The 26,582-nt window shown below is 40.3% G+C and overlaps 1 protein-coding gene across 1 annotated transcript; it reads right to left on the bottom strand.

Annotated features, from left to right (window-relative positions):
* Positions 1–3,609: 3,609 nt before the first annotated feature.
* LOC135461245 (ATP-dependent RNA helicase DHX29-like) lies at positions 3,610–25,142 on the bottom strand. The gene is made up of 29 exons (XM_064738250.1): positions 24,805–25,142; positions 23,616–23,680; positions 23,158–23,268; positions 22,074–22,201; positions 21,403–21,562; positions 20,599–20,706; positions 20,301–20,427; positions 19,583–19,780; positions 18,728–18,908; positions 17,808–17,931; positions 17,386–17,487; positions 17,086–17,214; positions 16,600–16,857; positions 15,746–16,015; positions 15,201–15,377; positions 14,746–14,835; positions 14,501–14,596; positions 13,621–13,710; positions 13,191–13,333; positions 12,505–12,678; positions 12,031–12,159; positions 11,503–11,578; positions 11,110–11,334; positions 10,364–10,500; positions 7,904–7,994; positions 7,076–7,369; positions 6,505–6,636; positions 6,103–6,199; positions 3,610–5,542 (listed from the first exon to the last, which is right to left on the bottom strand). The coding sequence occupies exons 1-29, from the start codon at positions 24,878–24,880 to the stop codon at positions 5,490–5,492; spliced, it is 4,041 nt and encodes a 1,346-aa protein (XP_064594320.1). The 5' UTR covers positions 24,881–25,142; the 3' UTR covers positions 3,610–5,489.
* Between the last annotated feature and the right edge of the window lie 1,440 nt (positions 25,143–26,582).

Genomic DNA, 26,582 nt, shown 5'->3' with positions numbered 1-26,582 from the left:
TCTATTTTTTATTTACATATCCGTTTACGGTGCAAACAAAGTGTCTAATAATTATGTATGAAATCGTTCATTTTATGGAATCCCATGATTTCTACCAGCATGATCCCTCCAATATCATGTGGATAATGGGTGGAGCCGTTATGGCAGGCCAACTCTAACCAGCCACATGCTTATGATATTGTAGTGCAATACTTTTTACATAGAATAGAGCAGATACACACATTAGCATGCCTGGGCAAACGTTACAAATTGGCTAAGACAAGGATTTGTATTGGTTCAGAAATGGACTATACTAAATTCATAATGTGGAGAGTAATGGACAGAGCAGGCAGTGGTGGGGAAAGCAGATAGTGGTGTGGAGAGCAGATAGTGGTGGGGAGAACAGGTAGTGGTAGAGAAAACAGAGTGGTGATGAGAGCAAGTAGTGGTGTGGAGAACAGATAGTAGTGGATACAGCAGAAAGTGGTGGAGAGAACAGTAACGGAGAGAATAGACAGTGGTGAGGAGAGCATATAGTGGCGAGAAAGCAGATAATGGTGTGGTAAGCAGATAGTGGTGTGGAGAGTAGATAGTGGTTTGGAGAGCAGATAGTGGTGAGAAGAACAGGTAGTGGTGGAGAGCAGATAGTAGTGGGGTAAGCAGATAGTAGTAGTAGATAGTGGTGTGGCGAGCAGACAGTGGTGGGGTAAGCAGATAGTGGTTTGGAGAGCTGATAATGGTGGGGTAAGCAGATAATGGTGGGGTAAGCAGATAGTAGTGGGGTAAACAGATAGTGGTGTGGAGAGCAGACAGTGGTGGAGAAAGCAGATCGTGGTAGGAAAAGCAGATAGTGGTGTGGAGAGCAGACAGTGGTGGGGAAAACAGGTAGTGGTAGAGAGAACAGGTAGTGGTAGAGAGAACAGAGTGGTGGTGAGAGCAAGTAGTAATGTGGAGAACATATAGTAGTGGATACAGCAGAAAGTGGTGGAGAGGACAGTAACAGAGAGAACAGGCAGTGGTGAGGAGAGCATATAGTGGCGGTGAAAGCAGATAATGGTGGGGGAAGTAAATAGAGGTCTGGAGAGCAGATATTGGTGAGGAAAACAGGTAATGGTGGAGAGCAGATAGTGGTGGGGTAAGCAGATAGTGGTGGGGTAAGCAGATAGTGGTGTGGAGAGCAGACAGTGATGGGGTAAGCAGATAGTGGTGTGGAGAGCAGACAGTGATGGGGTAAGCAGATAGTGGTGTGGAGAGCAGATAGTGGTGAGGAAAGCAGATAGGGGTGTGGAGAGCAGACAGTGGTGTGGAGAGCAGATAGTAGCGTGGAAAGCAGACAGTGGTGGGGAAAGCAGATAGTGGCATGGAAAGCAGATAGTGGCATGGAAAGTGGTGATGAGAGTAAATAGTGTGGAGAGCAGAGAAGAGATAAAGCAGATAGTGGTGGAGAGAAAGGATAGTAATGGAGAGCAAAGCTGGTGGTGAGGAGAGAACAGATAGTGGTAGGGAAAGCAGATAGAGCTGAGGAGAGCAGATGGAGGGGTGGTGAGAAAAACAGATAGTGGTGGGGAGAACATATAGAGATGGGGAGAACAGATAGTGGTGGGAAAGACTTGGAGGGGAGAAGAGACAGTGGTGTAGAGGACAGACTGCGATGAAGAAAACAGACAGTGGTGAGCAAAACAGACAGGGTTGAGGAAAACAGACAGTGGTGGGGAGAATAGATGGTGGCAGAGGGGGAAAGAACAGATGGTGGTGGGGAGGAGAACAGATAGTGGTGGGGTAAGCAGATAGTGGTGGGGTAAGCAGATAGTGGTGTGGAGAGCAGACAGTGATGGGGTAAGCAGATAGTGGTGTGGAGAGCAGACAGTGATGGGGTAAGCAGATAGTGGTGTGGAGAGCAGATAGTGGTGAGGAAAGCAGATAGGGGTGTGGAGAGCAGACAGTGGTGTGGAGAGCAGATAGTAGCGTGGAAAGCAGACAGTGGTGGGGAAAGCAGATAGTGGCATGGAAAGCAGATAGTGGCATGGAAAGTGGTGATGAGAGTAAATAGTGTGGAGAGCAGAGAAGAGATAAAGCAGATAGTGGTGGAGAGAAAGGATAGTAATGGAGAGCAAAGCTGGTGGTGAGGAGAGAACAGATAGTGGTAGGGAAAGCAGATAGAGCTGAGGAGAGCAGATGGAGGGGTGGTGAGAAAAACAGATAGTGGTGGGGAGAACATATAGAGATGGGGAGAACAGATAGTGGTGGGAAAGACTTGGAGGGGAGAAGAGACAGTGGTGTAGAGGACAGACTGCGATGAAGAAAACAGACAGTGGTGAGCAAAACAGACAGGGTTGAGGAAAACAGACAGTGGTGGGGAGAATAGATGGTGGCAGAGGGGGAAAGAACAGATGGTGGTGGGGAGGAGAACAGATAGTGATGGGTAGAATAGATAGTGGTACTGAAAGGAAAAAGTGGTGTAGAGAGCAAACAGTGAATAGAAGAACAAATAGTGGTGAGGAGAATAGACAGTAGTAACAACAGTTACAGAGTGGTGAGGAGAGCGGATGGTGGTGAGGAGAACAGATAGTGGTGGGGAGAACAGTTAGTGGGAAAGAGAACAGATAATGGTGGGCAGAACACATAGTTGCGAGCAGAGCAGACAGTGGTGGGGAGAACAGTTACTGGTGGGGAGAGCAGATGAGGCTTGGGAAAGAAAATAGGGTGAGGAGAGCAAATAGATTGATCACAGATAGCAAGGAGAACAAGAGAGGAGAATATTTATTTATTTATTTTCTTATTTTTTTTATTGGTTTAGTCTGCTCAAGAATATTTCACTTATTTGATTACAGCCTGCACAGTTTTAGGAGGGCAGACAGTGTGAGGAGAGCAGATAGTCCGAGGAGGGCAGATAGTTTGAGGAGGAGAGGTAGTTTGAGAACAGGAGATAGATCAAGGAGGGCAGAAACTGTGAGGAGAGATGCTGTAAGAAGAGTAGAGAGTTTAAGGAGGGTAGACAGATTTAGAGGAGATAAATTGAGAAGGGCAGGTTGCCTTTGGAGGGCAGAGAGATCAGTGCATTTATTTATTTGATTGGTGTTTTACACTGTCGTGCGAGGAAACCTGGCAGAGCCTGTGGGAAACCCACTACACTCTGCAGGTATATTGTAGACCTTCCTGAGGGGAAGCCAGCATGAGCTGAACTTGAACTCACAGCGACCGCATTGGTGTGAGGCTCCTTGGTCATTGCATTGCGCTGGCAAGGAGGCCTCTAGATAGATTGTGGAGGACAGATACTGTGAGAAGAGCAAATAGACTGAGAAGGTCAGATAAACTCAGGATGGCAGATAGACTGAAGACGGCAGATGGACCTAGGAGGGGAGACAGATTGAGTAGGGGAGACAGACTGAGTAGGGGAGACAGACCTAGGTGGGGAGACAGACCGAGTAGGGTAGACAGACTGAGTAGGGGAGACAGACCGAGTAGGGGAGACAGACGGAGTAGGAGAGACAGACTGAGTAAGGGAGACAGACTGAGTAGGGGAGACAGACCGAGTAGGGGAGACAGATTGAGTAGGAGAGACAGACTGAGTAGGGGAGAAGGGGAGACAGACCGAGTAGGGGAGACAGACCGAGTAGGGGAGACAGACTGAGTAGGGGAGACAGACTGAGTAGGAGAGATGGAATGAGAGGGCAGAAAGCCTTTCTTTGCAAAGATTGGCAAGTTGAGCCACTGGCATAAGAACAACAGGTGTCAGTAGAGGTCACACAAGACCTGTCCCTGCTGTCAATCAGGAACATATATTTGTACAATCGTAAGCAATACATGTGCTGTGGCAAATAGGTCACATGAATGCCTCACACATTCGTTACATGTATATACTAGTACATTCTGTCCTTCTATGATGCCATGGCGTCATAACTGCTTTACTGAAAGCCAAATAGCTTTGGTGTGTAAGGCTCCATTCATCGTTAAGGAAGCAGATAAGAACAAGGTGACCATTCGAAGATTCAGTGATGTGAAAATGAGATAAAAGTGTGGAAGGTAGACAGCTACATAATAAATTAAACTGAAGTTGAGTGTGTAGAAATTCTACACACTCACAACAGCACCGATTGTTACCAGATAGAAGAAGACAAGATACAGAAATGGTGTCATATTCTGTCATATGTTACCAGATGTCTACTGAACCATCTGGCCATACATTGACGGACAACATCAAGAAATTCTAAAAATTGTATGTGAATTAATTCTGATATGTGTTTTGGTTTCATTATGTGAACTTGCAATATGGTGTATGAGAGCATCTAAACAGGTAAAGTGGATGTTAGCCAATCAAACTTCTGACCAATTTCGTATAATGATGACACCACATGAAGCAAGACATCATATGATATAAAAGAGACCAATATATGTTTTACTTTGTCTTCAATCATGTCAGAGATTGATGGCCATTTACTAACCTCGAGGTTCAAACAAATAAGCCAGACAACTTTTTAGACTGCGCATGACCTGAATTCCATGGCTGGTAGACAAACAATCCCTCGTGGCTGTGATAAAAGCATTGTAACCGTAGGCAGTCATACATTTCAGCCCTAGAGCCCTACGTGGGCTTTATACCTGGACATATACCCCTACATGGGCTCTAGGACTGTTTCACGTGGAAAACTCAAAAGTCAAAAACACTGAGAAGAAAACTACACCTGAGCTCTACACTGAAGTTTGTGATGTTAATAGAGGTACATAAAGGACCATGTACTTGTATTTATGATGTTTTCTGCTCATGCTCAACTGTGACCAACTTGAAACTGCTATCTGGCTTATTCTCCAACATGTAATGGTGTTTGGCCTACAATTTAGAATATTATAAGAATACTGCCACATATTAATAAATTTAATGACAACAAAAATGTTCACAAGTAATTAGAGTCACCTCATCATAATGACACAAAATGTGTTTAATTCAAGACATAAGCAAGGCGTTCTTGTTACTGCGATTATCCTTATTCATGTATATATTTGAATATTTGTTTCAATAGCTTTGTTTACCTCCAATAAAATTTTAACTTCAATAAACATTGGTACTCATACGTGAAATGAGACATTTGATCCCTAGAGGCAAGCTCTGTGATCCAGGTATATGTATTACTGTGTGCATTTACATCTCGCAAATGTTTTCATGTATTGGTACTCACATTTGACCAAATCTACCACATGTATCACTATATTCACTCTTTTGTAATATTCCACTTGTTTAATATGTCCTCATGTACAACATACTTTACATAAACAAGTCCAGCAAACGAATAAATACAGATATAGATTTATTTCATTGTTTTTAACATATTTATGTCTGTACAATGTTGCATTAAATAAAGCTGTTGCATTTATGAACAGTCATAATCTCTGATATGAAATTTCTGATTCATAATAATATATATGGTTCATTCTTCATCAATGGTGTTGTCTATTTATGCTCCCCTTCACATGAATTCCAGCTGTGATGATCATGTATATGTGAACAGCTATCATCACCTGGCATCAATCTTGAGCAGCTGAATTATCACAGACAGGAGTCGATTATCTGGAAGTCAAGGGAGTATCAGGACTGAGACCAACGAAGGGAGACAACTTTGTACAGTAAACAGGGTGACAGAGTATGTGTAAGTATGATGAAATTATATCACATTGTAAGGTAAACGTCCATATACATGGCTTATGAAGTATTTACTAAAGCTCTGCAGCTTGCAATGAATTTTATCACAACATATTAAACATAGACATCCATGGCTGAGACATCCTGGCTTACTAAACCAGCATACCTCGCAACGAAGTTTAATCAGGCATACACATTCACAGCTTTAGTATGACTAAAACAAAGACTTGTTTAAGCTGTGCAGCTGGCAATGAAGAATACTCATGCAAAAATTTAACATGGTATAACACAATCCACTATTTGAAAACCGAAGAAATCATGGCGGCAAAAAAATAAACATACTGACTGTAGTTTGGTAGCCTGCACACTAAGAATGGCAAAACCAACAGATTCATAGACTATGGAAATTCACTCTGCCACTTTGAGGAAAACGATAAGAATGTAAAAGGGCTTAGTAGCTTTGTCTACAGAATGATGACTAAACTCACCTTTCAGGTCTTTATTAGGTTGTTCCAGCTTCTCCTGTAAGAGACGGTTGACCAGCAGCCGGAGTTCTCTGTAAATCACACCTGTCCTGGCATAGGTCTATAATTATAGGTCCAAAAAAAGACATAAAACCTGTTACGAACTCGTATGTGGCTATGTAAACATGAATGAGACAGGAGTCTAGAAGAGCCATTGGTAATTCTGGAGCCCTGTGAGCACTCCAAAGTGAATTCTGCAGTACACTTTTGGAAACAAACTTTTCCGTAGCTTTGATGGTTATATTATATCTGTAGGCCTGTTGACACTTCTGGAGTCTATCTGTGGCTTTAGTGTTAACAATAATTCTATTAAAATATATTACGGACTGACAAACACATAACTTTTCCAGTAGTCTTGAACCTTACCTGAAACCTCAGCCACTTATCCACACTGACAACCTGCTGTCTGTGGCGGACTTCAATATCACCTCCAAACAGGAGAACAGGATGAGGGGAGATAAGCGAGGAATCACGGATATACACACGAGTGTGCTTCACCTGCATGGACAAATATTTATGCATAAATTAAGTGATGTTCTCCCATGTCTGCCTGGCATATATAACATAGGGAGACTGACAACTAACTGGACTTCACACAAAAATTGAATAAACACAGACATATAGCATATACATGTACCTGTATACTTTCAAAACAGAGATTTATAAGGTAAGTTTGTTAGAAACACCACTGGCAAAAGAGAGATAACGGTGAGCATGAGCTACAAAAACATCACTACATTTACTTGCAAAACAGATTTCTAGCCTTACTCAACATCAATGGCCAATGGTCAACTTTTGATCCATGCCACGGTACAACCCTATTCTCCTGGGATAGTTGATAGCAATACATTTACTCACTTAAAATTTGATCAACGTTTTCACCATATTCATAAACGTTTCGTTGGTACCATGTCAGGATTATGGTTTACTAATTCACCTTTTCATGATACACTACAAGTCCGTTAGCCTTCAGGAATCTGTTGATGGAGGATGGATGGGCCTGAGCTGCCCCATGGGGCGTCTCCATCACACAAGCCCGCTGCTCAGGATTGGCTGCGGCATCCACAGGTGCCTCGTACTTGACCATGGCAATGTTTGGGTACAGGCCAGCTGTTAGAACAGCCTTCACCATGGCAACCAACTCACGAGGGAGGCTGTTCCCTAACTTCATCTTATCAGGTGAATCAAACCCAATTGACCGCACCAGTTTTATTAAATCTTTCTTCACATTCTGGAATAAAAAAACAATGAGAATCATGCCCTGTTTTGCAAAACTGAATGTTATGCTTACCCATTATGATTTATTTATTTATTTAGAATATTTCATTTATATGAGGGCAACCAGCATTACAGTGGAAGGAAATCGGGCAGAGTCTGGTGGAAACCCACACCCAATCGCAGGTTCCTGGCAGTTCACCTTATGATGAGCTTCACATATTGCTACACATACATGTATACGTGCGTAAAGAACAGTTCAAAAACATGGCGGAGGTTTGAACTCTTCAAGCTACTCTAACAAGAGCTATACCTCTGAAGCAAGTCTCACAACAATGTTAAACATGGCCACCCTCCTCCAACAAGTAGTAACCATAAATAACCCATTTCATTCAGTTCTGAGTACCCCATAGATACCAAATATCTTAAAACAATCTTGCTGTCCATTGAACAGCCTGGTAAACAAATCATTTGCTACCTACATGTACAATGAACATGATGTCATGTCATGCTAGAAAGGATCATTCTTATCACTGACATAGAACAGTACCTCAATTTCTAATAGTGAGTTCCTCTTCAGGAAGGACTTGTTACAAAAGTCCAGCTCAGCTTGTCTCCCACCTTCTGCTGACTTCCTCCACCTGTACAAATGACAGACACATACATGAATGACGTTTAACACAATAGTCAGGGGAAGCAACAAGCATTGGAGGTATGACATGTACACAATCTAACATTTTAGCCACTTAAGGCACTAAGACTATGACAATATGCCACAATTCGTTTAAGGCACTAAGACTATGACAATGTGCCACAATTCATTTAAGGCACTACGGCTATGACAATGTGCCACAATTTGTTTAAGGCACTAAGGCTATGACAATGTGCCACAATCCGCTTAAGGCACTAAGACCATGACAATATGCCATAATCCGCTTAAGGCACTAAGACTATGACAATACGGCACAATGTTATTACGAATACATGTATTCCGTTCAAGTTGGAAAATTTTGTCATTTAACTGTCATCAAAAAAAAAAAAATACTATCTTCATCATATTTCATTAACAAGCACTTCCACTGATACAATATGAGTGCGCATGTGCACTTCATCCTCCAATTAATGCTCTTCCTAAAAAAACTCTACACTTAGCTAGCTCCTACCTGAGGTAAGCGTTATACAGGGTCAGGTGATCACTGCAGGACTGACTACATGTAGCTAGCTCCTACCTGAGGTAAGCGTTATACAGGTTCCCGTGATCACTGCAGGACTGGCTACATGTAGCTAGCTCCTACCTGAGGTAAGCGTTATACTGGGTCAGGTGATCACTGCAGGACTGGCTACATGTAGCTAGCTCCTACCTGAGGTAAGCGTTATACTGGGTCAGGTGATCACTGCAGGACTGGCTACATGTAGCTGGCTCCTACCTGAGGTAAGCGTTATAAAGGATCACGTGATCACTGCAGGACTGACTACACACAGCTAGCTCCTACCTGAGGTAAGCCTTATAACAGGTCAGGTGATCACTGCAGGACTGACTACACGTAGCTAGCTCCTACCTGAGGTAAGCGTTATAAAGGATCAGGTGATCACTGCAGGACTGACTACACGCAGCTAGCTCCTACCTGAGGTAAGCATTAAAAAGGGTCAGGTGATCACTGCAGGACTGACTACATGTAGCTAGCTCCTACCTGAGGTAAGCGTTATAAAGGGTCCCGTAATCACTGCAGGACTGACTACACGCAGCTAGCTCCTACTTGAGGTAAGCGTTATACTGGGTCAGGTGATCACTGCAGGACTGACTACATGTAGCTACCTCCTACTTGAGGTAAGCGTTATAAAGGATCACGTGATCACTGCAGGACTGACTACACGTAGCTAGCTCCTTCCTGAGGCAAGCATTAAAAAGGGTCAGGTGATCACTGCAGGACTGACTACACGTAGCTAGCTCCTACCTGAGGTAAGCATTAAAAAGGGTCAGGTGATCACTGCAGGACTGACTACACGTAGCTAGCTCATACCTGAGGTAAGCCTTATAAAGGGTCAGAGGATCACTGCAGGACTGACTACACGTAACTAGCTCCTACCTGAGGTAAGTATTATAAAGGGTCAGGTGATCAATACATGACTGACTACACATAGCTAGCTCCTACCTGAGGTAAGCGTTATACTGGGTCAGGTGGTCACTGCAGGACTGACTACATGTAGCTAGCTCCTACCTGAGGTAAGCTTATAAAGGGTCCTGCAATCACTACAGGACTGACTACATGTAGCTAGCTCCTACCTGAGGTAGGCGTTATACTGGGTCAGGTGATCACTGCAGGGCCGACTACATGTAGCTAGCTCCTACCCGAGGTAAGCGTTATAAAGTGTCAGGTGATCACTGCAGGACTGACTACATGTAGCTAGCTCCTACCTGAGGTAAGCGTTATACAGGGTCAGGTGATCACTGCAGGACTGACTACATGTAGCTAGCTCCTACCTGAGGTAAGCGTTATACAGGGTCAGGTGATCACTGCAGGACTTTCCACCTGTACCCAGCTCCTACCTGAGGTAAGCGTTATACTGGGTCAGGTGATCACTGCAGGACTGACTACACGTAGCTAGCTCCTACCTGAGGTAAGCGTTATAAAGGGTCAGGTGAGCACTGCAGGACTGACTACACGTAACTAGCTCCTACCTGAGGCAAGCGTTATACTGGGTCAGGTGATCACTGCAGGACTGACTACACGTAGTTAGCTCCTATCCGAGGTAAGCGTTATACAGGGTCAGGTGATCACTGCAGGACTGACTTCACGTAGCTAGCTCATACCTGAGGTAAGCATTATACAGGGTCAGGTGATCACTGCATGACTGACTACACGTAGCTAGCTCCTACCTGAGGTAAGCGTTATACAGGGTCAGGTGATCACTGCAGGACTGACTACACATAGCTAGCTCCTACCTGAGGTAAGCATTATACAGGGTCAGGTGATCACTACAGGACTGACTACATGTAGCTAGCTCCTACCTGAGGTAAGCGTTATAAAGGGTCAGGTGATCACTGCAGGACACGGCAAAGGCTCGTTTGGCTAGGTCAGCTTCATCTCGTTTGTTTAATGGCACAACAAATGGAGACTTCCCCGTCATGGCAGCAGCAATTACAGCCTAGAGAAGGGAGACAACTGGCAATTCATCATTTGCACCTACTGGTGCATATACATGTACAGTATCTGTACATCCACAGGGCAAATATGATATTGATCTTTCTTTTAATTTATGTGGAATTCAAGTTTATGAGACATGCATATTTCTCTTAACTTTTTTCGTACAAGATGCTGCACAGAATATATTGTCATAAAAAATTTTCTGAAAGTGGGTTCTGTTCTTTGATTTCTGCATTAAACTATATTTGTTCCTATTTATAATCAAACACATCCATCCTGGCCCTACTGAAATGTGTGTAAGAAATAACCAGAGCAATTTTTTATGAATCTGATTTTTTTTATTTGCATGCATTTGTGTTTTATGCCGTACCCAAGAGTATTTCACTGATACAACGGCGGACAGCATTATGGTGGGAGGAAAACCCACGACCATCTGCAAGTTGCTGCCAGACCTTTCTAAGTAAGGCTGGAGAGGAGGCTAGCAGGAACTGGACTTGAACTCACAGCTACGGCATTGGTGAGAGGCTCCTGGGTCAGTGCACTGTGATGGTGCGCTAACCGCCTCAGTCACTGAGGCACCCTTATGAATTTGATCAAAAAATCATCTTACCACAGGTTCTAAGCAACCCAAAAGGGCACCAAATATCATCATTTTGCCAATCCTGACATGAACTGGAAGTGCTGCAAGATGGTGACCTAGAGGTGTCAAAGTGTGGTCACCAATCATACAGGCTCCAACCTCCTGCAGTAAGGTCATTGCCTTGGAAACTGACATAGGCTGAGGAGGATCAAGTGCTTGTGACAGGAATTTCTGAGGATCACCCAAATCACATTTCTGAAAACAATCAAGAACATTTTCTTTTAACATCCTTTTGACAAAGGACATGCCCGCACTTTCAATATACTTCAAAACAACAAAATAGTTAACTTTTAATCATTTTTCCTTGAAAAATGCATGGCTCAGCTGATAGGTAAGATACATGTATATATTTGTAATTCTTACCATAATATGGAGACACAATTCTTCCAGAGGAACTCGTAGCAACTCAGGTATAGAAAATTCTCGAAAAGATTCAAACCTGAAAATATTTATATTTTATTTACTTGATTGTTACATAATGACACGCTTAAGAATTTTTCACTTACATGATAGCAGTCAGTTTTAGGAAGGAATCAGAGTTCCTGGCAGAGCCTACTGAGAACTTTCTGACATACTGCACAGATATGCATATCGTGTTTGTGGCAGACATGTGGTTTTCAAAGAACGTAAGATTGAACATCTTTGATAAATACACATGTACGGTTGTGGACATGCATGTACCATGTGAACAGGTGCTCGTGTCTACGATGGGAGAATCTCATGCAGGTGATAACATATATGTACATATATGAACCAAACTCAGTGACCCATATCGCAGTCTGTAGTTTACAGTAAACAAATAATCAAAAATATGATGTTTTGTTCAAACGCAAGGAAATATTTGACACATATATGGTTTGAGGTTTGTCACCAATTCCTGCATGGACTTACAGTCGTTTAGAGTAGAGCCTGAAACAGTAACCTTCACGGACACGCCCTGCACGACCTTCACGCTGTTTCGCATTGGCTTTGCTGATGAATACTTCTTCAAGGGCACTCAGTCTGCTAGATTCATGATGCCTAGAAAATAATTAAAATAATATTTGACTGAAATTTTTCAATGAATATTTCACTTATTTAAAAGATTTGGTCAGGTTTGTAATGTTAGATGATGATTAACATATTTTAATTCATATTGTAAAATAACATATTTCAAGATATGTTATCTCAATCAGTTTTTCTGTCAGGACAAATCAACATTATTGTAAAATGTTAAAATGTGGTCTTTTAATACTGAGGTGTCCTTGAGGAGTTGTAAACAAGCAGGAATGGGAACATACAGGTGTGCCATATTCACAAAGAATTCATTTACCAAAGATTGATAAGCCAATAAAATAAACATGTATAAGAATAATCATTTGTCACCTGTTTTCTTTGGCTTTGCCAGCATCCACAACAAACACTACATCAGGAATTGTAATGCCTGTCTCAGCAATATTTGTAGCTATAACAACCTTACGAACACCAGGTGGCAGCACTGAAAAGGCAGCACTTTGATCTTGTGAGGACAGCACAGAATGCAATGCCAAAATTTTATACCTGGAAGTAAAAACAAGGTATACTTTGAAAGGTAAGTCACTGAAATTCAGCATTAACAGTTCTGATAATGGTGAGGTTAAGAATGTGTTCTTACCTCATCACTATTATTATCAGGACAGTACAAGATTCACTACAGGTATATACTACCCACCCAAAACTACCCCAAGTGTCCTTGAAATCAATTACAAAAAACATACCATTATAAGTACAATATTTTACACTTAAACTTTTAACCAAACTCAGCAGATGACGCAGTTCTCCAAAATCAAAGTACAACAGCAGCAATTTTAGCTCATATTTAATATACTGTTATGCAATTATATCTGGGCTAAGTACAAAACTGTAGACTTGGCTTAAAGTTAAATCTGGTATTAAGTCTTAAACAATTGGATACTTTGGTCAATTGGATAAAAGTTCTTTTTTGGAATCTAAAAGTCTTGGCCAACAAAAGAGCAAGTTTACCAGGCAAGTTTCTAAAGTATATGAAGACTGAAGGTCAGAATGCCACGTACTTGTTGGTGTTGGAGAAGTGTCTATCTGCCTGTAGAAGCTCATACAACTCCTGTATATCAGCCAGACCGGGTAGAAACACCAACACTGCACCATCTACAGACTTATATGGACTTCTGTCAGAGCTAAGGAACTTTAACAAGTCCTGGAGAATAAAAAAATCACAACATTTTGCCTCATTTTATTTTGATAAATAATACTCCTTACATGGGCTTGGTGGTGAAACTATTCACTGTATGTAAATATTAAACATGGTAACTCAAAATGTGCTTATTATGAATTATTAATCTGAACTCCTGTATGACAAATACAACATTAAACAACAAAGCTAATTTTAAATAAAGTGTCCGCATTAATTCATTGGTAAATCAAAAGCATGTATTGAAAAGCCATATTCGGCGTGAATGTACAAAAGTGAACCCATGATCTTACCACAATCAGATCCATGTTAATACGGTCAGGATTCATCCGCGTGAGGGTGTTCCGTGTCCTCAGGCTGTATCTATCTGGGTTAAGGCCACTCTGGTAGCAGAAACACACACACTAACCTGATTTCAGACAAATCTCCATGTAACTATCTGACGGTCATTCAAATGATGATATGTAACCATGATGTCTATACCACAGCCTGTTATTTCCTAGTTTCACGTTTTACTTTCAGACCAGATTGGTGGAAAAGATCTTGATTACTAAAGGTATATCCAGCTCTTCATTTCATCAACATAAACAAACTCCACATAAATAAACTGTACTTGTCAAATCATTTGATTTACAGGTCATGTATGGGCTACTTTGTGTGACGCCTGGTATCAGAACCTCAAGGAAATCAGATGTAATCACAAGAACACAGCATAATGTGAGAAGCATCAGCTGAATCAACTGCTCCAGGGTTGTGTAGGGCAGTGAATATACAGGAATCAGTTTCATGAAGCATACTTAGTGTTAAGTGAACTCTACAGCATACACTATCATGGTAGTTAATAAGGGCTTACTAAGCTAATTAAGCTTCATGAAACTGGCCCCAGGTCAGACAGGTATGACGTATTTATTTATCTGATTGTTCAATGCTTTACTCAAGAATTTCTCCACTTATACAATGGCAGTCACTTTTATGGGTGGGGGAAACAAAATGTGCACACTATGAAAAACTAGTGGTCTCCAAAGAAAATTAGACTGAGGTCACATCAGTGTCCTCATCCACTTATTGTCACCAAGGGTCCACAAACAGAGAAAAGAAAAGTATACGCTATCAAACTTGCAAGACTGTCAATTCATTCAAAATTTTGTAATCTAACTGAAGTAATTTGCAAACCTTATCTATAGAAAAGAAATCCTCTTTCGTCCAGACTAAGTCCACTTTCTGTTGTCCTCCTCCCTTTTCTGTTACAGACACACTGGCTTCCTCTTCCTACAACAAAACAGGAGGTCAGTCAAGTGCAAGAACACTTCAATGGCGTTGTAAAATCTACATATGCAAAATGGTATGGAACCATAAATACTGTACCCCTCCCACAGTCTTGAAAGAGAATACACACACAAATCATAAAAACCTCTCACCTGAAGAATGGAGTCCATACGGAGAGAGTAAGGAGAATCTTCTTCTATGACATATCCTACAGCTTCTACAACATCCTCTACATGGAGCACCTACATGTACAAAATGCACCACCAGTTTACCATCATTTCTTCAGGCACTTGCTGTTTCTACACATTTCTTCAGACACTTGCTGTTTCTACACATTTCTTCAGGCACTTGCTGGTTCTACATTATACACATTCAGCAGCTGACAAAAAGTGAAAAAATGTTCGTAACATCTAATTTAAATTGCGCATCTTTGCAAACCAAGTGCAACATTTAACAAGCGCACAAGGCCAATAAAACATATATGGGTACCGCAGAAAAAAACTGTTTACAAATTTTTTCTTTACTACTGTCAAGTGAAAAGCATCAGAGGATACAAAAAAAACAAATTTTTTGTCGCCACATCCAAAATCAAAGGGGAAACACCTACCTTTACAGGGAATGTCTTCCCTGGTATGTTAATAACTGGACAGTGGTAGAAATAAGAGGAGAACTTTGCACTGTCCAATGTCGCACTCATCAGCACCACCTTGAAATCTTTCCTCTTAGTCAGGATTGTTTTTAGAACAATCATGAGAAAGTCAGCCTGCATGGTTCTCTCGTGAACCTGTAAAAGATTTTTAAATTCCACCTGAACATGACCTTACTCCCAGCCTCTTCAAACATGGGAAAGGGGCATAACTATGGACATTCTATTTTAAAAAAGGTGTTCTGTTGTCACGCTGATTTGAAAACACACAGACAGACAGTAAAGTTCAGGCTGGTTCGTTTGCAGAATTATTACCAACTAAGCTGGATATGTCTAAATGTGTTCCTGGAAATAAAAAAAGATATGTACCTAAAAATGATTAAACAAGTCTGTAACATTTGTAAGACGAATCATGATATGGAAAAAAAAATTAAATTTTCAAAGAAAATAAATTGAAAACTGAAGACAGTATAAGAAGTCATAATGAGTTTTAAATGTTTCTTTACCTCATCCACAATAACATGAGTGACCTCTGACAGTAGAGGATCCAGCTGGAGTTGCCGTAGCAACACTCCAGTTGTGCAATAGGTCAACCGCGTTGTCTGGCACTTCTTTGACTCAAACCTTATCTGATATCCACAGAAAGAGTTTGGACTGCCAGGGCCCGCCTCCCCAAGTTCTTCTGACACACGATTGGCCAAGCTGATGGCAGAGATTCGCCGAGGTTGAGTACAGATGATGTTACATTTGTGACCTTGACCCACTTCCAGGAAATCCTAAAACACAATTACATGTAGGTACATAAATCAACATGTAAATTAAGTAAACTTATATCCTGCATTAAATACTCATAATATGTCAGTAGATCGAAATGGTTTTTGAACATGATCTGATGAGCCACAAAATAATTTACACACAAAAATTTAGTACAGGAACCATCAACATATTTAAGCATTTATCGCATGAAAACCAACCACTTATGAGAATCATGGAATTAAATATGGAAAACGTATGCATGAACTGGACTGGTTTTCACACAAGAGATTCCACTAAAGTCAACCTGCACACAAATTTCATCAAAATCAGACAATATTTGGAGGAGTTATTGTCCAGAAAAAAGCATGACAGACACACTGATATATAGATGGACAGACCCAATTTAATATCACTCACATTGTGTAAATAGGGATGAAAATAGTTGAATAACAAACATCTAGAATATACATTCTCATCTTACTGAACTGCATAATACCACAAAACAAAATAAGTACAGTGTGACTGTTGGCTTGTTTAAAATAAATGGAATCACAAGACCACTTCATCACATCTAAGAGACAAGAACTGCTGCTACCATGGTTACCTGTAAAATAAACTGTGGAATCTGGGTACTCTTTCCACTTCCTGTCTCTCCAGCAATCACCAGGATGTTCTCACACCTGATCTTCTGTAAGACAACGTCTCTTTGCTTAGATACAGGGAGAGTCTGGCGTGTCTCTGCTAGCCTCTGGTACTGTGGAGACTTTTGCCTCTTCTGGAACGTCTGCTTCATCTGCTCCCCATCCAAATGTCTTCTCCTTTCATGGCCATGGGTTACCTTTGTCTGCTTGATGTTAACATCCTACATGAGAAATTCAAGCTGTTCTAAAAAAAATATTTTGTCTTAACTCAATAGGAATATCATAAAAGGTTTATGAGAGACCCCAAAACTCAATGTTGTGGAATTCCAGCTTCTTTTTTAGCTTAAAATACTGACATGAGTATCACATCGATAAAACAAACAAAAAAAGTACGTAAGAGTTTGACCTATTTTCATTTAAATAATGAATCAAAAAAACCAAATACTTACTGAATCATCATCTGCTAGACTTTCCCACGATTCCTCAGTGTCCTCTTTGAAATCTTGCACTTTGTTGATTTCTTTCACATCTTCCATTTGGAGTTTCTTCAGCAGCTTGCTGAGGAACTGATCTCTCGGCTTGAAACACCAGGACATTAATATACGGTCTGATGGTATGACATTACTCTGAATCTCAGACAATTCACTAAAAAACAAGTCATTTTTTAAACATGGTCATTTTGATGCATGTACTAACACGTGTTGTCATTTCCAATTAATCTGTTAACATTATATTTACTTGTGACCAACCTTGTTTTTCTCAGATTTCTTGGCTTCTTTCTCCTTCTTTTCTGCTCCTTCCCACTCCAGCCAGACATCACGATATGGTGGAGGAAGAAGTTGATACACAGACTGCAAAGGAAATTTTCAAAACAATGTTACATTAATACATCATCATTTGTCATCAACATGTTGATATAAAATTTTTAACATATTGCAGTGCCAGAGTAACCTGGGGAAAGCCTCTCGGCTTGATGCCACAGCCGAACTGAGGCCAATACACAACTTTAGTTCAAGGTGACATGAAGAGCCCAAACATCAGATCTGAAAGACATTAAAGCCAGGAACATACACATAATAAGGTCACATTACAACTTCAAATCTAGTTAGGTTGAAAAGCTAATGATTTGTTGTGTAAAGAGCCTGTTGTTTCAAATGAAACAAATTCATACCTGGCCTTTACACAGGTGGTAGAGAGCCAATGTACAGCCAAGGTGTTCAGCATCTTTACTGTTCTCACACAAGATCTCAGGCGTGACAATCAGATCTCCTGTCTTCTTTCTCTGTACTGTTACCCTGAGAAATGGGAGAAGTCATATTTACACAGCATGTATACCAAGCAGACATTCAATTGCACACATCAGTATACAGTACAGGGAAACATACTGTATCATGTTTGCACAGGCTTCTTTACCAATACTTTGGTAATGTATTATGTATTAATTCGATTGATGTTTAACTTTATACGAAAGAATTTTCTCCTTACATGACAGGGGTCAGTTTATGGGTGGAGGAAACGGCGAAGTCCATTGTAAACCACCTAACTTTGGCTAAGTACCTGATAAACCTCCTATTAAACTGATATGACAAATGCTGTTCTGTTTACTTATTTTGTTTATTTGAATGGTGTTTTATGCTGTAATCAAGAATACTTCACTTATACTACAGCGGCCAGCATTATGGCAGGAGGAAGCCGCGCAGAGTGCGGGGGAAACCCACGACTATCTGCAGGTTGCTGCAGACCTTTCCACGTACAAATAGACAGGAAGCCAGCATGAGCTTACATGCAGTTCCAACTTGTTTTCTTAAGAAATGAGTAATAAAGGTAAATCTGTTCTTATTTACTTTGTTCTCAAAGTCAACCAGGTACAAACCATCAATCAAAACTGACTCGGACAGGGAGGAAAGTTTTATAGAAATATTTTCACTGTGCGATAACCTGACTACTTAGTTTATAAAGGCACTAGATTTTTTATGGTTTGATGTACATCATTTTTACATGCCATAATCATTACCAACCAGGCGAGCAAAAAACATTCTCAGCACATATGACTATATGAGACTGCATGTGTGTAGGAGACATTGCACTTACTGGCACTTATGGAGGTTCCCTCGCACCTGGGTTTTCTTGTAGGATGGTGGTTTACTTTGGGGCAGGTGTTTTCTCACCCAGTCTATCAGGAATTGTTTTGGAGATTTACCTGTCCACTGCTGACGTGTATACTCAAAGTTTCGAATGTCCAACGCTTCCTTCTTCACTGCTGGATTCTTCACTGGGTGAAGACATTTTTCTAAATTATACCTCCACATTTTTTTGTTTTGATTAGCATTTAATGCCTACTAATTTCTCTGTTATCCTGCCCTGCCTTGGCAGAATGGTTAGAGGCAACAGAAGGCATGGGTTCAAGACTGAAAGGACTGAAATAGGACATGACCAAAATACCCTCAACAGTGAAATATATCCTATACATCCTATACCGTTAATATGCTTGTGCAAAACTTATATATATTTATTTATTTGATTAGTTTCAAGCTCAAGAGGTTTTCCTTATGTCACTGACAACGGCCACGTTTATGGATGGAGTAAACCGGATTGTACAGAGATAAAAACTGATGAACCCCCTGACTTTGAGCATCAATGTACACAGTTAGATCTCGAATAGCGCTGTCATTTTAAAGGGCCATATGTTCAATGAGAGCTAACACATAAAATGCCTGAGCCAGCACAAGATTGGTAAGAGTCAGAAAAAACAAAACATCAAAAATGGCCCTAAACTTTCAAACTACAAAGCTCATTTTCTGGATCCTAACAAGTACTCAATTTTTATTAAAGGTTGCCTGTGAACACTGTTGAAAGTTTCAAAAATATTTCTGTCAGCTACTGTGTTTCATGCATGTGGATTATTTATCCTGATCAGTGAAAAAAAACAACACTGATATCAGTTACCTGGTTTTGGCTTATCCTCTGATTCAGCAAATAGCGCAGACATATCCATGGGTGAGTCGTCATCGTCTGCCCCTGGACCTGCCCCAGCATCTGCCCCACCCACAGGGTTAACATGTGGTGGTTTATCTTTCTCTTTATCAATATCCTTGATCTTAATGGCAGGGTTGAAGTTAGCATGACACTCAAGTACATCCATTTCTGAACAAAGAACACAAAAAATAATAAGATGAATATTGACAAATGTAAAGTTTTATCTTCTAACAAGTCCTAAGTTGAAATATTAAAACATGAATAAAACATTGCACCAAAAAAGGAAAACATTCTATATAGTTTTAAAGACATGAAACACTTGTTATGAGTTATGAATAAGTTTCTGACAAGAAGATCATCAATTCAAATCAATTCTTTTATTTTTAGAGTCTGGGCATACGAGACATAAATGTGGGTAAATCACAGAAAATCCAAACCATTGACAAATGAAGAAATGAAGTGCTATATACCCCTCCTCTTTTGTGGGCATAATAAGAACAACCGTGTAACAACAGTATGGGAATGACAATTACAATTTGCAGTTTACCATGTAACATGGGGGAATCCAACCCACTGAGCAAGATGTGTTATTACCTGGAAAGTACACTCCAAAATATAAGATTCTCTAACAGGATGGTTCCCCACCAACACATGTTTACTGGGGCGCACTTGATGAGTACATACTAACCCAAAGTAAGCTTCCTGATAAGAGAAGATGCCTCCTTCTGACCCTTCTTGTTGCCTTCCTGTTTAGCCTGACCAGCTTGTGATCGTGCGTCCAGAAGTCTGGCTGTCAGTTCCAAATACTTCTCATTCTAAAACATCACATGCCATAGTATTTTGTAAATGTAATTGATGCACAATCTGAAAATAACAATTCCAACTTCAAAAAGAGCTCAGGCAAATGTTCATGCTGTTTCAATACAATATTTCAACGCAAAAAAAAAAAAAAAAAAAAAAAAAACAGAACTTGATTTTTTCCTTACTGGATCAAGCGTCTTGCCAGAAGTCTCTTCCTCTGGACCCTCTTCTTCCTCCTCTGAAGTGTGACCAGCATACTGTAATATCCAGTCCTTCATGGCTCCAGACGACGCCTGTTCCACAGGAGAAAATACACTTTGTTCAAGGAAAAGACCTCTAAAAATCAAAGTGGGCATCACAAAGCAGAACACTTAAAACTATGCGTACTATGCCACTTTCTTTGTGAAGAGAGATAAAGGCATTCAAACATCTGAATTGGTGGGCTTTATGGAAAATCCTCTCAGAGTTTAGGAACTCTGACGTCACAGGAAGTTTTTCCATCTCTAATCACGAGTGGGCTTCTGTGGTTCAGTTGGTTAACGCATCAGCGCAGCATAATCACCTAGGAGCCTCTCACCAATGCGGTCATTGTGAGTCCAAGTCCAGCTCAGCTGGTAGCAGGGCCTTGATGTAATTTTATTGACCTCAGATGTCCTTTCCCAGCTCATCATGATGACGTCACATTAAAGACAGTACGATGTTACAAAAAATAATCTGATCTATTGTAATGGCGTAGACGTTACGTTACAATCCATTTTTGACATCCTGCTTCACATTCGTGCCACCTCGCGGGATTAAAAAATATGCCGCCTCCTCATTATATACAATGTCCTTTGGTTTTGTACAGGATAGGATGGCCACAACAATTTATTTATTTTTCTGGTTGGTGTTTTTCATCGTACTCAGGAATTTGTGATCAGCATTATGGTGGTGGGAGACAACTTTCAGCTACAATAATTTCTGTTACATTTATATGTAGTGCAACTCACTTTGGTATCAGTTACAGCTGGCTTTTCATAAGGTTGGACTTCCTGATGCACAGGAATTTGCTGAACTGGTGCTGTGCTGAATCTTTCCACATCAAACTTTGGTCTCTTTTTCACCTCCTCCTGCTGAAGAGTTTCAGAAAAACCTTCAGGCAGTTTGTCTGTCAAAAATACCATAGTATATGTATTAACAAAGCATCATGCATGTAGCAGATCTCAGATCAATGAATCTGCTGAGAGGAAGAGGAAACATTGCTACAGAAGATTAATTGATTGGTAGTTATCTAAGTTTGATACTTATACGATGGGGGTCAGTTTTATGGATAAAGGACTGAATTGCCTGGGAATTGCCTGGGGTAAACCATAGACATAAGGTAAGTTACCAACAACTTACTGACAATCTGAAACAACAGGATGCCAAAAATTTGAAAAACTAACCTCCAGACAGAAACATCAACGCACAAGGTGATTTATAAAATTGATTATTTGCATAGTTGCTGCTGAAATGAAAAACCAAACCAACAGCAATTCTCAGTTTGTGCAAGCTTAACAAGCGGTTTGGTGACATCATACATGTACTAAAGCTTCTAGCCTGATGTGAAATACACACTGACCCACCCAGGCTACACCATCTCTAATGACAAATGTATTCTGTGTAGACCAGCTCTCACCATTGGGAGTAAACCAAACACAGCCAGTCCAGGGCATCCACCAAGTCTCCCCCTAGAGGTATTATGTGATTCATGGCCTTCTCAATCTGATCATGCTTGAAACCAGTCTGTGATAAACTTTCATACACATCCTGAAATGGAGGAACGCAAAATAGTTGAATGTTGACAGTATGAAAACATGAAACAAATATTGGCATTATCAAAAACAGTGAAGTAGTCAATAAAGTTTCTCACCACACCGCAGTTCATTGTTCAACAGGGGTATATGGTTTATGCCCATTTTGTTGTCCAATAACACCAGAAACAGAAATGCCATGTACAGCGCAGTTCATTGTTCAACAGGGGTATATGGTTTATGCCCATTTTGTTGTCCAATAACACCAGAAACAGAAATGCCATGTACAGCGCAGTTCACTGTTCAACAGGAATATACAGTTTATGCCCATTTTGTTGTCCAATAACACCAAAAAACAGAAATCCCATGTACAACGCAGTTTATTGTTCAACAGGGGTATACGGCTTATGCCTATTTTGTTGTCCAATAACAAAAAAAGCAGAAATGTGATGCAGAGTGCAGTCTCACACTTTCCAGGTAACTTGAAATAAATGTTCAACATTTATAGCTATTTATACATCAAAAAATGTAAAGTGATCTTAATTTAATAAGCTTATAAAAGCAGCATACATATAAGCAATTTCAAAGATACTGCAGAACACATCTCTACATGAGAATGTCAGATTTAAATGGCTTATTATACTGCATAATAATAGTGTAACATATAAAAACCCTGAACCTAGTTTTTCAAGCGTCTTAAGAGTTAGTTCTGATACTAGATTTAATAGGGTCCTTAAGTGGCATTTGTAACATATTTGGACAACAATGGGGTTAAAATAATGATCTGACTTGCTGTATAATTTTGAGGATCCTGTGTGCCCATTAACTTCATACTCGCCCAGGTTATGTAGCACAATTAGCCCATTCAATTGCGAGAATTTCCCGCAGTCAAAAAAATGAACAGAGTTGGTTAATGTGTGTAGAAATAATAGGTATGAACACTGATACAATAATGACAATAATTCAGCTTACTGTGAGTTTCTTTGATGTTAATCTCTTGGACACTTCCCCTGGTGGACGGTTTTTATGACTCTCCTGTATTAAATCTAATACATCTTTCTCAATTGCTGGTGGGAGGATAACCTTTTTTGGCATACAAAGAAATAAACAAATAAATAAGCAACAATAATGAATAATTGACTCATAATTCAAAATGGGGGGCTGAAACATTTTTTTAACATTCACATAGGCAAAGTGTTATGATGTTTGATTTTAAGAGCTAAAAACATTTTACAGAGTGAATCACAGATCACTGAACTTTTCACTTCATTGAATTTTTAGCACCATTTCACATCTACATATAGTGTCTTCCAGAAGACTTTTGACAACAATGGATTATAATCTGTTATACATATACAGACTATTTTCTCATCATTTTAAATTTGAAAGGCACAAACTTAATACCCAATATCGGCCAGTTGTGTCATTACCTTCTGTAATCCATCAATGTCAATTTCTTCCCCTGTGGTCGCAGCAAATGAGTAGTTTTTCTTTCCTAAATAAACCGACAATTGTTATGCCTGAATGCATGAAACAGGTTAAATGTCCACAACATGTTACAAATAGCAAGAAAATGAGCAGTAGCAAGATGGTTTGATTTATTATATACCGATATATTATATATCAGCATGTTGGATTTGACTGTTAAAACTCTGGCTGAGGCCTTAAGCAATGAGTTTGCATGTTTCGGCTACAGCCTCAAATCAGGTGGGTTTGTTAGGTACCTGACAAACAACTGTTATTTACTTCTGTCACCCAAACATAACACACCTGTTAACCTGACAGGCAGCACGTATAACAGTGAAAAGCTCAGAAGCTCATAACCAATATACATATACAGATATACAAACCTACAGAAAGCTCAATCCTGTATATACAGTTTAATTTTTCCAAACTATTTTTTTGAACAGGCATAACAGCATAGTTAGTATACTTTAGCTGAATGTCCGACTGTTTCAAAACATCAGCTTTGCCATGTTGAAAGAAAAAGCTGACTGGGATTGGTGCCTTTGCTATTGGGTTTTTATCCCCATTATCATGACTCTTGTTTCAAGTCAGACTTTAAAACACATAGTCATAGGCATAAGGAATGTGTCAACTATGGCGTTAGTTGGCATCATATTCAAGATTGCAGACATCCGGGCATTTGCAGTTTTACTTGCACCACACACTTACTCGCTCACACACGGTGTTGAAAACATTGTCAAAAAAAAATTAAAACTCTAGTTCATGGCTCAATAAGTCCGAAACCAGGTCGTGTTAACCTTCACAATTTATATATGCTGTGCACATTGTTTTTTTGCCTTACAAACTACCATCTCTGGTTATTATCAGCCATATCGCTATACTCTCCCATGTTATCTTTCACCTCATTGTCTGCTTGATGCTACCTTGTGCGAGTGAAGTGCCAGGATGTCCAACATCTCACATACAAATGAAGGTACATGAGGGTTATGTAAACATTTTAGAATTTGAATAACACATATTAGGATACATGAGATGTTCTCCAATTTTCAAAAAAATCAGGCACTTTTAAAATCCTATACTATCAATCAGCTCCAGTTCTAAACGTGATCAGAGAATATAATCTTCTTGAAACTCAAGGCATTCAGTGTATACCTTTTTCATCAACATTGTCCTGTTTCGCACTTTGACTAGCAACCGCTGATGCTTTCTGTTTCTTGGGTTTCCCCATGACTTTCTGGTGCTGATACTTTGTAGTGGTAACAAGTTGGGCATACACGTACTACACGCCACAACAACAGCCCTATCAACACCGACGACTAGAAGCAATTACAAGTTATAACTTGGCCCTCACGAGGCCAGCAAGCCTTCCAAGACCTAAATTCTACCATATCACAGGTGTGAATTAAATTAAAATGACCAAAAAAAATTTAAAATGGTTTGATTCTTCCAGTTGACTGTCATCCAAAACGTGTTACACTGGGCGCAGACATCTTATTTTCCTACGTCACAAACTGCAACAGCCAATGATCGGCAAGAAAAAGCAAGAAGCAAACAAGAAATCTGTGGTGGTCGGTTGCCGCCAAATAAGTTTTGCAAAGTATATGTTCTCGCAAAGCAAGTTTTAAAATGTGTGTACTATGTCTTGACACCTAATCTTGTTCACCATGAGTGACAGTTATAATGCAAAAGAATCTGTGGACGGGATACATTAGTTTGTGGGCATTTTGCGGGGAGGTAGGGGGACAGTTATTTAGACCTGAATACCTGCACCTCTTCTACGCTACCTCTGTACGGCTGAAATTACATATATGTAGTATCACAGCCCAACAGAGCTACTTCTACACCTGCCTGAGACAGCTATAGTGCTGCTTTATATAAAAAGATATGCATATCATAGCTTTCAAGAGGTTGTCTCAATTTACTGTTAAAATTATCAGCAATTTGGTTAATGTACTTATTTGGTTATTTAAAAATCATACTCAACAATTTTTCTTTCATGTGATAAGTTTAAGAGTTGATCAAGGAAACCAGGTTGCCACCGATCTTATATAATTGCTGGGTAGGCCTAACTGACAATCTTCCTGACATCAAGCTGCAGCAGAGGCGGCAAAAGTTGGAGTTGACCATACAATCTCATTAGTCAAGGGGTAATATAGTTGCAGCAAGCCAGAGCAGTGCATTTCAGAATTTGCCAGGAGTGAGAGAGCTCTAATTTGTGACCTGAACAAGCTAGTCTGCAAAACATATACATGTAGGGTATCTACAATATGATCGACCTAACTTTACATAAACTGAAACAGGGCTGAAACAGAGTGTTTGCAGTATTTCACCAAATTTCATCCATCAATTAATCTGCTGATCAGTATAAACAAGCCTGCATGCAAGATTAGGTGTCAAGACATAGTACACACATTTTAAAAGTGTTTGTGGTAGAGATAAAACTTTAGCATAGTTTATTATTTGCTTTGCTTTCACAACTGATGCAATTTATTTAAATAATTGTTCAACCATACGCTTGTTACCACTCAGCTGCAAAGTCTTAGTTGTCTCAGGTGGAGGCCTCCCAGCAATCTGAGTTTCCAGACCTGGAGCATTCTCCGCTGGAGGCCTCCAGCAACCTTTGTTTGAAGACCTCGAGCATTCTTAGCTGCAGGCCTCAAGCAATCTCAGTTTCCAGGCCTGGTGCATTCTCCACTGGAGGCCTCCCAGCAATCTGAGTTTCCACACCTGGAGCATACTCCGCTGGAGGCCTCCCAGCAATCTCAGTTTCCAGACCTGCAGCATTCTCCGCTGGAGGCCTCCCAGCAATCTCAGTTTCCAGACCTGCAGCATTCTCCGCTGGAGGCCTCCCAGCAATTTGAGTTTCCAGACCTGCAGCATTCTCCGCTGGAGGCCTCCCAGCAATCTGAGTTTCCAGACCTGGAGCATTC

The sequence above is a fragment of the Liolophura sinensis genome, chromosome 1, assembly GCF_032854445.1.
Source record: "Liolophura sinensis isolate JHLJ2023 chromosome 1, CUHK_Ljap_v2, whole genome shotgun sequence".
NCBI lineage: Eukaryota > Metazoa > Mollusca > Polyplacophora > Chitonida > Chitonidae > Liolophura > Liolophura sinensis.
Note: the sequence above shows the minus strand (reverse complement) of the source record. Positions and strands in the feature narration are given on the sequence as shown.